At 42.7% G+C, this 13,220-nt stretch overlaps 1 protein-coding gene across 1 annotated transcript in view; it reads left to right on the plus strand.

Moving 5' to 3' along the window:
* Positions 1-5,256: 5,256 nt before the first annotated feature.
* The window catches only part of CUBN (cubilin), a 292,271-nt gene continuing 284,307 nt past the window's right edge, over positions 5,257-13,220 (plus strand). Inside the window, exons 1-6 of the mRNA XM_036275497.1 lie at positions 5,257-5,369; positions 5,749-5,878; positions 7,086-7,181; positions 7,728-7,766; positions 10,487-10,588; positions 11,415-11,518. Of these exons, the coding sequence (XP_036131390.1) occupies positions 5,257-5,369; positions 5,749-5,878; positions 7,086-7,181; positions 7,728-7,766; positions 10,487-10,588; positions 11,415-11,518 (584 nt within the window). The remainder of the gene's footprint in view (positions 5,370-5,748; positions 5,879-7,085; positions 7,182-7,727; positions 7,767-10,486; positions 10,589-11,414; positions 11,519-13,220) is intronic.

Consider the following 13,220-nt stretch of genomic DNA (forward strand, 5'->3'; position numbering starts at 1 on the left):
CAATGCAGCTATAATAGTGTTAGAGTAGTGGGAAAAGATGTTGTGATTGTGAAACAAGAACAAGAGTTTTTGAAGTTAAAAGTAAGAGAAGTTTCAGAAATCAATATAAATTATAAAAGGTAAACACAAAGGATTTCTCAGAAAGTAGGATAAAGGAAGATACAGAGGTAGAACATGGAAAAGAAAGGTGTGGAAAATTAGATCAACCACGAAAAACAGAGAAACGGAGATCCAGCTGCCGTGCTGGGGACACCGTGTGACGCTCTTGAGTGAAGACACCTTCAGCTCCGGGTGGGGGGGCGAGGACCTTGTAAACTGCAGATTTGGATTCAGTGGGTCTGAGGTAGAACCTGAGATTGTGCATTTCTGACAAGCTCCTGGATGATGCCTGTACTGGCCCATGGGCCACACTTGGAGCGGCCAGGTTGTCGTCTCGCCCTCTTTGGATCTTCCCTACGCCACCATCGACGGCTGAGCCACTTTCAGGACGAGGCTGTGACACGGTGAGGGATGGGAGCTGTTTCTCACGAGTCTAGGCATTCAAATCTGAACTCACTGTCTTTTCTCAAAAATCTCCTTCCCCTGATTACTTTCCTTTACTCAATTACTGAAACCCCGATTCTTCCCCCCCCCTTTTTTTTTAATTCTCACCAAAGGATATTTTTCCATTTAGCTTCAAATAAAGTGAGAGAGAGAGAGAGAGAGAGAGAGAGAGAGAGAGAGAAACATCGATGTGAGAGAGACACATTGATTGGTTGCCTCCCCCACGACCCTGACACTCCAGCTGCTAAACCAAACCAGCCAGGGCCTTCCAATTTTTTTAAGAAATTGAACATCATCCCTGCCCCCCCCCCCCCTTAATTGCCCAAATATATCTTTGGTCGATTCTGTTTCTAAATTTCTCGGTGTCTCCTGCTCTCCCTGCCGCTGCCTTAACCACGGCGTCTCCAGGTCACATCTCTTTCCTGTACTCCGACCTCCTCCGTAGCTCTGGGTTTCAGACTTGGCCCCACAGTGACTGCGTGAATCTCCTGCCTCAAATACTCTCATCGTTCTCCATTATTTTAAAATAAAATAAAAGCCCATTAAAATGGCATTTCAAGGTTCTTCTTGATCTGACTTCCTGTCCATTTGAAACATTTAATCTCTCACAAACACACACAGCTCTAGCCCTGCTGAGCTGTTTCCTACCTGGAAAGCTTTGAGCTTTGGATGTGGCATTTTCTGTCTGAGACTCTGGGTCCCACTACTTTGCCTGGAGAACTCCTATTCATTCGTAAGTCTCCACTGGTCTCCTGGGAAGCCTACATTGACCTTCCCAGGCAGAGGTAATTTGGTTCTCTATTGTTTTCTTGTAGATTTTTTTTTTTTTTTTGGCCTTATCAGTTTTCTGATTACAATGATCCTTTCTTAACCAGCAATTCCCTGAATGTGAAATTCTAGTTTATTGGAGTTTACTTGCAGGTATGTTTTTCATGACCACAGAAGTTTCAATTGTGAATTGTGAATCATTTGTGAATTTTATATGTTCATTGTCTTGGGGATTATTAAAAAGATTGGGGACTCAGAATTCAGAATAGAACAAGGAGATGAAGTCTATGGCGCAGAAGGAGTAAAGGTTGTACAATAGTTATTAGAAAGGTTAAAGGAAGAAGAAAGAAGAAGATAACTCTGTTTTTTTGGGTGGGGGGGGAGGGAGAGAGAGAGAGAAACATCAATGTAAGAGAGAAACATTGATGGGCTGCCTCCTGTACACCCTCTACTGGGAATTGAGCCCGAAACCTGGGCATGTGCCCTGCAGGGGAATCCAGCTGGGACCTCTTAGTCCATGGTACATGCTCAGTCCACTGAGCCACACTGATGGGGGATAATTCTGATCTTTACCATTGCATTCTGGTGGTTTTGTAAGAAAGGGAAGGAGGAGGAGAAGGGAACCGAGACTTCTTAAGAAGAACTGTGGAGCCAGCAGGAAGAAGAGGTAGGAAGGCAAGACCATGAGGCAGGATTAGGAGCGGAAGTCAATAGGTCATGAATCACTGATTAGAAATACACTGACCATACTAGTGGAGAAACTTGTAAAACCCTAATTCCATACACCCATGTGTAATATCCACAACAAAGCAAAACACATTTGCATGCACTTTGTTGGAGATACGAAAGAGAGTCAAGGCTGGTAAGTAGAAAAGAATACAACAGACCCCATTACAAACATATGATGTGTAAATGTCATTGATCATATGAGTGTTCTAAATTAACGATTTTTACTTTAATGAATGCAAAACAAAAAAAGCATGTAAGGGCTTTCTTAGGTGTATACTCACACTCCGTCCCCTCCCCCAGTACCCAGCAGCTTCTGAGCAAACCCTTCCTGTTGCATTCCTCAGTTCCACTTTAAGGAAGAGGTCTTTCCCTTTGGGTTGACTCATCTTGAAGACTCTTGGATTTAAATCTAATCTTGCTCTCCATCCACCCATGTGGAGTTCTTTCTTGCTTCCTGGAGCCACCTTGCCTAGTTCTCAGACATCAGTTTACCTTTGCCTCACATACCTACCTGCTGGTCAGCTATTGTCATCCTCATTCAAAGTCCGTAATACTTGTCTCTGTTCTGGAATCTTTCCTATAAGTGAGAAGAGGCACCCCTGATTTCCCTTGTACCCAAGATTTTAAAGTCAACTGTGAATTCTATAATTTTTTGCTTTATGTAACTCAAGCCCATGTGGTGGAAGAGAAAGGAGAGGTATTGTTATATTTATTTACATGACAAGAGAGTTTATATTTAGTGTACATCTACTATATACCAGAGACCAAATGTGCTAAACATTTTATACACCTTCAGTGCTGTTATAATCTCTCTGCTGATGAAGACACAGGGTCACATGGTCAGGAAGTGATGGTGCTGACTTTGAACCCAAGGATGTTTTCAAGGCAGAAAGGGCCTCGACACGGGTTTTCTGAACCCCTCTTTTGTTTTCATAGTGGGCTGCGTTCTTCTGGTTTGTGCTCTCCTTATTGTAGCAGGGTAGGCTGTACATTTCAAAATCCAAATAAATCTAAACTACAGCTCCCCACCCCCTATTAAACTAAACTTTTATTGTTTATTAAAATGACCACTTTTAAATCAGTGTATTCTTGTCACATTTTTGTTGTTGTTGTTGTTGTTAATTTTCATCCGAGGATATTTTTCCATTGATTTTTAGAGAGAGTGTAAGGGAGAGAGGGAAGGAGAAAGAGACAGAGAGAGATGAGGATGAGAGAGAGAGAGAGAGAGAGAGAGAGAGAGAGAGAGAGAGAAGCATCGATGTGAGAAAGACACATCAATTGGTTGCCACCCACACGATCCCAACCAGGACAGGACCAGGGACCAAACTGCAACTGAGGTTCGTGCTCTTGACCAGAGTCAAACCCAAGATTCTGGTCCATGGGCTAATGCTCTAACCGCTGACCCAAACTGGTCAGGGCAATTTTAATCATTTTTATTTTTATTTTTTATCCTTACCTGAGGACATTTTTGCCTTTATCTTCAGATAGAGCAGGAAGGAGAGAGGGAGGAAGAGAGAGAGAGAAACATCAATGTGAGAGAGACACATTGACTGGTTACCATCTGTATGACCCCAACCAAGGCCGGAGACAAATGGCAACTGAAGTATGTACCCTTGGCAGGAACCAAACCCAGGACTCTCTGGTCCACATGCTGATGCTCTAACCGCTGAGCCAAACGGGCCAGGGCTTAGTCATTTTTTAAATGTAGTGGCATTACATACATATTGTGCAACCATTATCACTACTGGTCTCTAAAACCTGTTTTCATCTTTCCAAAGTGAAATTCTGTACAGTTAAACAATAACTCCCCATTGTCCTATCTCTCAGCCATAGAAACCATCATTCTACTTTCTGTCTCAAAGATTTTGACAGCTTTAGGTTCTTTTATAAGCGGAATCATAGGATATTTGTCCTTTTATGTCTGGCTTATTTTACTTAGCATAGTATCATCCATACTGCAGCCTGTTTCTGAATTTCCTTCCTTTTTAAGCCTGAGTAATATTCCATTATGTGTATGTGACACATTTTGTTTTTCCATTCATATCTATCAATGTACACTTGGGATGCTTCTACCTTTTGTCTACTGTGAATAATGCTGCTAAGAAAATGATTGTACAAATATGTCTGTGAGTCCCTCTTTTCAATTCCATTAGGTATATGCACAAGAATTGCTGGGCTATATGGTAGTTCTGTGTTTAATTTTTTGAGGAACCGCTGTACTATTTTATAGTGGCTGCACCATTTTACATTCCTATCAACAGTGCACAAGGGTTTCAGTTTCTTTACATCCTCACCAATGACTTGTTCTTTTCTGGTGTTTGTTTTTTGTCTTTACAGTGGCCATCCTAATGGGTATGAAGTGATGTCTCAGTGTGGTTTTGATTCACATTTCCCTAACGAATAATGATGTCGAGCATCTTTTCACGTGTCTTTTGGCCATTTGTATATCTTCACTGGATAAATGTCTATTTCTTTTGCCAATTTCTTAATTGGGTTATTTTGTTGTTCAGTTATAGGAGTTCTCTATATATTCTGAATATGAACCTCTTGTCATATATTTGATACGCAAATATCTTTTTCCATTCTGGAGTTGCCTTTACACTCTGTTGATGGTGTCCTTTGATGCACAAGGTTTTTACTTTGAAGTACTAGAATTTATTTATTTATTTTGTTGTTATTACCTGTGCTTTTGGTGTCATATCCGAAAAAATCATTGCCAAATCCAATGTCATGAAGCTTTTTACTATGTTTTCTTCTAAGAGTGTTAGAGTTTTAGCTCCCGTATTTAAGTATTTGATTCATTTTGAGTTAATCTACTTATGCTGTAGTGTAAGGATCCAACGTCATTCTTCTGCCTGTGGATCACGCACCATTTTCCCACACCATTTATTGAAAGGTAGCTACTTCTTAAGCAAGGCTTGTTTTAGTGGGTGTTTCCAAAGCAGATGGTTACCATTTCAAAGGTCGAACAGATAATGATTAAGTTGTACATCACTTGAAGGTTGAAGAGTACAGAAGATCTAAGATCATTTACATCCCCTGGGGGTGGGTGGGGGCATAACTTAGCCTTCTAGGGCAATGAAGAAAAAACTAAAAAGTTGCGGGACGTTCCAGAGGCCAAAGTACATCTGCTTGGTTTGCTTTCTCCAAACTCCACACTCAGTTGGTTGGAGTGGCCTCCCTCTTACCTGACAGCCTGGGAGGGTTGGTGGGAACATGTCCTCATCGTTCCTGTGGTGTATGGTTATTTTACTGACATTTGCTGAATCACATGATGAAGCTGGAAGATTTGAGTTGCAGAGGCAAAAAAGGAATGCTGACCTCCAACAGTAAGTAGACACATGGATTATTTCTGCTGAGAGAGTAGGGTAGTTACTCATCCAGGTTCACAAATAGCCAGAGAAGCTGAAGTGTCATTTTTCTTGAGGAAAATAATGGTATTTAAAACAAATAGGGAAAAATGTATAGAACCATCTTCTTGCGCACAAATCATTTATTTATCATTTTGCAAATAAGGGAAGTATGCAATTACTAGGAGGTATCTCCAGGAAATTTGCAGAGAAAGAAATGACAGATGAACAGGGAGAATTTAGTTGAGTTGACCACAGTGTAGAGTTGTCTATAATTATTCAATGAAAAACTTTATTCTTTGGATTTAAAAATTATATATGCTAATTACTGATGCATTCTCTGGTTTGAATTATATAGGCCCCGAATGGCTACAGAGAGAGGAAATTTAGTGTTTCTTACTGGGTCTGCTCAAAACATTGAATTTAAAACTGGATCCCTGGGGAAAATTAAATTAAATGATGAAGACCTTGGCGAGTGTTTACATCAGGTAATACCCTGGAAAAATATTAAAGTAATTTTGTATATCCACACATGGATGGTTACATAATTGAACAGCTCTGTATTAATCTGTACCTTTAGCCCAGGGGACAGAATTGGAGGTCCACGGGTCCACGAAATGAACAATGCCCTAGAGTTCATGATGGGTAGAGGGGGTGATGCTGGTAATGAACAGGCTTATGTAATCGAGTCCAGAGAAGGCCAGAGGGCAGTCCTGGGGACTCCTTCACAAGGGGAGCAAGGAAGGAGTGGAAGTGACCAGTTCACTTTTACTACAGAACAGAAGTGGCCGATTATCTTCCTGCCATGTTGCGTGTGTTCAGTGCTCGGGATTCGTGGTACCATGCTGGTGCGTCCGTCACAGTGCAGCAGCTGCATTGCTTCGGGCTTGCTGTGGGCTCTCCACGGCGCTCAGCATTTATGGGCATTATCTCACCTAACCCTCACAGCTGCCCTGAGGCTGGCTTGATCGCGACCCCATTTACAGGGGAGGTCAAGAAGCGCTGCCGCCGTTCCGTCACTTGTCCAAGGGCACACCGAAAATGACTGCGCTGAGATTTAAAACCTGAGCAGTCTGATTCCAAGCCAGACCTTCTAACAAGCACTCCAAACCGTTATTCTGGGGGGAAAATGCAAAATGGAAAATCCCTTGATAGATTGTTGCTGAAAACAGTGGATGGAATGATGCCATGGCTATTTTAGTCTGATGTTTGTTATACATGGCACTGTTTGGGCTTCTATAATTATGGGCAAGATCTTGGTGCTTAAAATAAAATACTTCTCTAATTTTATTTTTTATTTATTTATTTTTATCCTCACCCGAGGACATTTTTGCATTTATCTTTAGATAGAGCAGGAGGGAGAGAGGGAGAGAGAGAGAGAGAGAGAGAGAGAGAGAGAGAGAGAGAGATGTGAGAGAGACACATTGCCTGGTTGCCACCCACACAACCCCAACTGGGTGGGGCCAGGGACAAACTGCAACCAAGGTACGTGCCCTTAGCAGGAACCGAACCCGGGTCTCTCTGGTCCATGGGCCAATGCTCTAACCATTGAACCCAACCGGCCAGGGCAATGCTTCTCTAAGTTTAAAATTTTGTCCCTATAATACACATACATACATTTTTTACTAACATTCTCTTCCTCCTCTTCTCTCTCCTCCTCTTCCTTTTCCTTCTTCATCTTCTTTTTAAAATTAGATCCAGAAAAACAAAGATGATATTACAGATTTAAAAAGGAGTGCAGTTGGTCTGCCCCAAAATATTTCTAGTGAAATCCATCAGCTTAATTCCAAGGTAAGTCTGACATCTATACCATTAGAGCGAGTGGGTTCTCCTTAATTCAACTGAATAAGTCACCATTTTGCAGGAGATACACCTCCTTTGTGTCTTCTGTAGAAAGTTCACATTGTAGTCATGGATTTTCTGGCCCAATGACACAGCCCTGACAGAGGGCGTGGGCATGGTGATGGGCAGAATGTTGGAAATACTGTGGCAAGAACTTGATGCACAACTGACCGTGCTCACATCCTGATAACAACCTTCTCTTTGGAGAAGTGGATTAATCCCTGTCATTTATAAAAAGTCCCAGAATCACTGTGTGCAGAGAAGCAATGAATCAACTTATCAGTGGGTTGTAATTCTTTTAAAAAATGCTTTAAAAATCATCCACGCGGTGGAAGGAAGGGAAGCTTGGAGAGGCATGAGGTGTGGCAATAAAGGAGAAACAAAGAGATAAAGCTAGCCCCCCCAGAGGGGATTAGGAAAGCATGTCAAGGGAACGCTGTTTTATATGAAATGCCTTTAAACCAGGAAACTGATGCTCTTTTCTCCCACTTCTAGTTTGTGGATCTTGAGAGAAAATTTCAAAGCTTACAGCAGGTAAGCCCATAAGCACTACGTATTTAACATCCTTTACTTAAACTAGAGTCATTGATGAATCTAGTACGCTTAAAGATGGATGGATGATTAACATTAAAGACTGACTTTTTCTATCATTTAATTCTCATCATGGTTTATGCTTCCCATGATCCAGATGAGGAGCCCGAGTCTCAGGGAGGTGAAGGGACCAGCCCCAGGTCACTGGGCATGTGAGCAGAGGCCTGCTGACTGAGTTCAGCAGTTCACACGTTCTTCCTCTCATGCTATGTCCCTTTAATGCTGTCATGGGGGCTTGTGTGTGCTCTGGCCAGCTGCTGACCACCCAGCTTGCCAACTCTGGCATCAAGGACTAAGTTCTGAAAGGCCGTGTATCCTCTCTAACAGTAAATTCAGAAGTCGGGGGTGTATCACAAAACATTAAACATTTCCTTAAAAGAAAATTTGCTGGTGATTAAACTTGAACCATTTCTTAGAGTATGCCTTCCATGACTGTGCGACATGCTTGTAAACTAGTCCTTCTGATTTTAGATGTTTGACCCCTTTTGTAGGCTGGCATTTTTGAGAGTTTCATAGAAGCTGTAACCTTCTACCCAAAGAAATGCACAGAGTGTCCCATATTTGAAATTTTAAATAAAACTCAGGGGTTTCCAGGTTACCAGTCTCTGCCCCAATGTCCTTGATCTGTTTTGATTGTGCTTCAAATATTATCTACTATTTTGGTGTTTTAAATTTGACAAACACGTTCATTTATGCCTTTTCCCCACTTGGATAATGTACTGCACGCTTCACCTTGATCATTTAAGGGAGTAGCTAAGAGAATGAAAATGAGCAAGGAATCATTCCTGTGGAACAAGACGCAGCACTGAAGTTTTCAGTCTCCTGGAGTGCTTCATTATCCCTACCAGACATCTAGAACTAGAGGCCATGATCAAAATTAGCTCAGACAGACTCCGTACCCCCCAGGAAGGATTTTTTTTTTATCCTCACCCGAGGACATTTTTGCATTTTTTTGTTCAGACAGAGCGGGAGGGAGAGAGAGGAAGAGAGAGAGAGAGAAACATCGATGTGAAGGGACACATCGAGTGGCTGCCACCCGCACGACCAACCAGGGCCGGGGACAAACTGCAACCGAGGTACGCACCCTTAGCGGGAACCAAACCCGGGTCTCTCTGTACCGCAGGCCGACGCTCTAACCGCTGAGCCAAACTGGCCAGGGCCCAGGAAGGATTTTTAATGATGTCTGAATGGGAGTGCCGTTGTCCTTTGGATAGGGCAGGTGATCTCTGAGCCCTACTCCCCACTGGTCCCTATTGTCTTCCTCCTGACTGCTCAGTGATTCCATTTCCTGCTGGGCCCCCACAGGATTCTGTGTTTCTATTCCCGAGACAGAATTGCTTTTGTACACCAGAAAAACTTTTAATGAGATTGTGGTTAACTTTCTTTCCCTTTCTTTTATTAATACTCACCTGAGGACATTATTCTATTAATCTTTAGATAGAGTGAGAAGGAGGGAGGGAGAGAGAGAGAGAGAGAGAAACATTGATATGAGAGAGACACATCAACTGGTTGCCTCCTGCATGACCCTGACCAGGGCTGGGGATGAACCTCAACCGAGGTACATGCCCTTGACCAGAATTGAACCCGAGACTCTTTGGTCCACGGGTCAATGGTCTAACCATTGAGCAAAACTGGCCAGGGCTGTGGTTAACTTTCTTAATAGTGTCCTTTGAAGAACAAAGCTACTTGTGGTACCGGTACAAAGACAGACAAATAGAATAATGGAAGAAAACATAGTCCAGAAAGAGACCCTCATGTGGGTGATCAGCTGACTTACGACAAAGATGAGCGAGAGTAGGCTTTGCAAGAAATGGTGCTGAGACATTTGCTTGGCTGTCCTCTGGCTCCCAGTTCCCTCGGAAGAATGAAAGGAACAGACTGGATGTTCTCTGTGAGTTCCTGAATATTTTTTAAAATGTAGTGAATAATTTGCTCCTATTTCAGTTTTAAAACATAGAATTAGACTATGATTAGGTGAAATCAATAGGATGCCTTTCCTTGCCTCATCACTTGTCTTTTCTAAAGAAGTGTTCTCTGCCCCGCCCCCAACCATGACAACTTCTACAAGATTGGAACCATAGCTGACATTTTCCCCAGGTTGTGTAGACAAAGGCGGTCTGTGTGTGCCTCTGAAACGTGTCCTGTGAGCATGAGAGTGGAGGGTGTAGCTAAGCACTTTGCAAACAAAGGGACTCGGATGGAAAGCTTCAGGCATCTTGACCCCTGGAGGATCCTATTTCAAATGCTCACCTGGGCAAACCCAAGATAACATGACAGCGGAAGAACCGGACTCTCTCTTTTACTTTCTCAGATAAGAATGTCCACTGTCATCCCCACACCCAGAATCTTTACGCTGGTCTAGCAACACAGATTTCTCAGGTGGACCGCACCTTTCCAGAGAATGGAGTGAGAATCTTCTCACCTCCTGCTTCGTCCCATCCATGGGTAATAGTAAAGGAATATGACTAGGACCTATATGAGACACTATTTTTATTTTCTTCACAAGACAATTGAGTTGACGAAGAATTTAAGGAATTGATTTAAAACTTGGAGGAAGCCCCCCAGCGAGTCAGTACAACGTAGTTTGACACACACTGAAGGTGCCTGTCACGGCTGCCTGCAGCAGGGACCACTGCCGGCTGACTGTCCCGTCTTTGTTTCAGACCGTTGACAGAAAGGTTTGCGGCAGCAATCCCTGCCAGAACGGTGGCACCTGCCTCAATCTTCACGATTCCTTCTTCTGCATCTGCCCTTCCCAGTGGAAGGTGAGTCCCTTCGTCGTTAAAAACCATGCTGAGTAGCATCTGTGGTTTCCTTGGAATGATTCAGATATAGGTAAGTTTCCACCCAAAAGTTTCTGGGTTTCTGTGGTCTTCTGAATCAGAAGGAATTGTCCTGTGTAGGTCACCATCCGAACCATGGCAGCAGGAGTCTATAACCCTCTAAACACTAAGCCATCTGAAGCAGGGGGTCACTGGAGTGGATTACTACACGAAGAACATGATATTCTGGCTAACATTCATGTAAATTGTTCAGCATTAAATGTACAAAACAGATCTGACATAACCTTGTACACATTCTTGCTATTTTCCATTAATGGTGAAAATGTTCCTGACCTGTGCATTAAAATAAAATCGGTGAGTGAGTATTCCCAGGCCTAGCGCTACAGGGAACTGAGAATTAGTTTGCGTAGGTTTCTACTTGTGTAGACTGGTGTTGTCTTATGAAGAGCTCTTTGGCTTTATCAGGTGAAATCTGAGTTCTGGTAGAAGGATAATCAGAGATTCATGTTAGTATTAGTATCATCGGATTTGGCCTGACTGAGACTTCTTTACTGTCTGTGTGTAATTATTTAAACAGGGGTGGGGACCGTGCAGCCCATGGGCCGCGTAAGGCCCTCGAAATTAATCCCCGCTAACAGTACACGCCTCACCTAATCAGCCTGACCAAATACTGCAGGCCGATTTTTAAGTTGATAACTTTGTATGGCCCTCGAGTGATGTTCTAAATATCCAAATGGCCTTAAGCAGGAAAAAGGTTCCCCACCCCCGCATGGCTGTGGCACCTGACTTGTCCCTTCCACGCTCACAGGGGCCTCTGTGCTCGGTGGATGTGAACGAGTGTGAGGTGTACTCGGGGACGCCCTTCAGCTGCCAGAATGGAGCCACGTGCATCAACACGGCCGGGAGTTACAGGTACCGTTTCCTCTTTGTCCTTTAAACAAGGAGCATTTCTCTTTCGTTCTTGTGGGTCCGTATTGGCTTCAGTTTGGGTTTGATCTGCACGACTCGTTGGTGGGCTGGGGCCCGAGGAGCAATGGCTCCCTGAGAGATGTCCACCCCAAGGCTCAGCTCAAAAGCCCCCAGAGAGTTGAGCAGAAACATGTGAAGTCTCTTAAAGCTTTGGGTAATAATGACCACTTTTGCATATTTATTTATTTATTATTTTTAAAATCTTTATTGTTGACTGTATTACAGATGTTCCTCATTTTTCCCCCATTGACCCCCTCCTCTCCACTCCCGCCTTTTCCCATACTGTTGTCTGTGTCCATTGGTTATGCATATAAGTTCTTTGGTTTATTTCTTCCCACCCCCCAACCCCTTTCCCTTTGAGGTTTGTCAGTCTAGCAATGAATTTGTACTTCTTAATCCCTTCACCTTTTTCACCCATTTATGCAACCCCCCTCCCATCTGGCAACCAACAAAATGTTCTCTGTATCTATGAGAATGTTTCTGTTCTGCCTGTTCATTTTGTTTGTAGATGCCATTGTCGATAGATATGTATTCATTGCCATTTTGTTTGTTCATATATTTTATCTTTTTCTTCAAAAAGACCCTTCAACATTTCATATAATAGCGGTTTGGTGGTGATGAACTCCTTTAACTTTTTCTTGTCTGGGAAACTCTTTATATGGCCATTGATTCTAAATGACAGCTTTGCAGGATAGAGTAATCTTGGTTGTAGGTTCTTTCTTTTTATCACCCTGAATATTTCTTGCCACTCCTTTCTGGCCTGCAAAGTTTCTTTTGAGAAATCAGCTGACAGCCTTATGGGAACTCCCTTGTAGGTAACGAACTGCTTTTCTCTTGCTGCTTTTAAGATTCTCTCTTTGTATTGAACCTTTTGCATTTTAATGATGATGTGTCTTGGTATGGGCCTCTTGGGGTTCATCTTGTTTGGGACTCTCTGTGCTTCCTGGATTTGTATGTCTGTTTCCTTCACCAAGTTAGGAAAGTTTTCTTCCATTATTGTTTCAAATAGGTTTTCAATTTCTTGTTCTCGCTCTTCTTCTGGCACCCCCAAGATGCGAATGTTGGCATGCTTGAAGTTGTCCCAGAGGCTCCTTACACTATCCTCATTTTTTGGATTCTTTTTTCTTTTTGCTGTTCTGATTGGGTGTTTTTTGCTTCCTTCTATTCCAAATCAATGGTTTGCTTCTTGGATTTACGTACTCTACTATTGAATCTGTGTAAATTATTCTTTATTTCAGTTAATGCCTCCTTCATTTCTGATTGTGCATCCATCATTTCTGACTGGTCCTTTTTTATGTTTTTGAGGCCCTCACTAAGTTCACTGAGGTTCTCACTAAGTTCATTGAGCATCCTTATAGGCAGTATTTTGAACTCAGCATCTGTTAGATTACTTATCTCCATTTCGCTTAGTTCTTTTCTTGGGGTTTTGTTCTGTTCTTTCATTTGGGACCTGTTTCTTTGTCTCCTCATTTTGGCTGCCTCCCTGTGTTTGTTTTTGTGTATTACTTAATGAGAGGTATGGGGCTAGCTGAGACCAGATGCTGCTTGTTTGAAAGAATTTAGGAAAAACCTGAAGCAGGATCCAAGTCAGGCCAAGCTTATGGTTAAGCAAGTGGCAACAGCTTGGGTGGGCCTGAAAGTTGGG

This window comes from Molossus molossus, unplaced genomic scaffold (assembly GCF_014108415.1).
Source record: "Molossus molossus isolate mMolMol1 unplaced genomic scaffold, mMolMol1.p scaffold_m16_p_1, whole genome shotgun sequence".
NCBI lineage: Eukaryota > Metazoa > Chordata > Mammalia > Chiroptera > Molossidae > Molossus > Molossus molossus.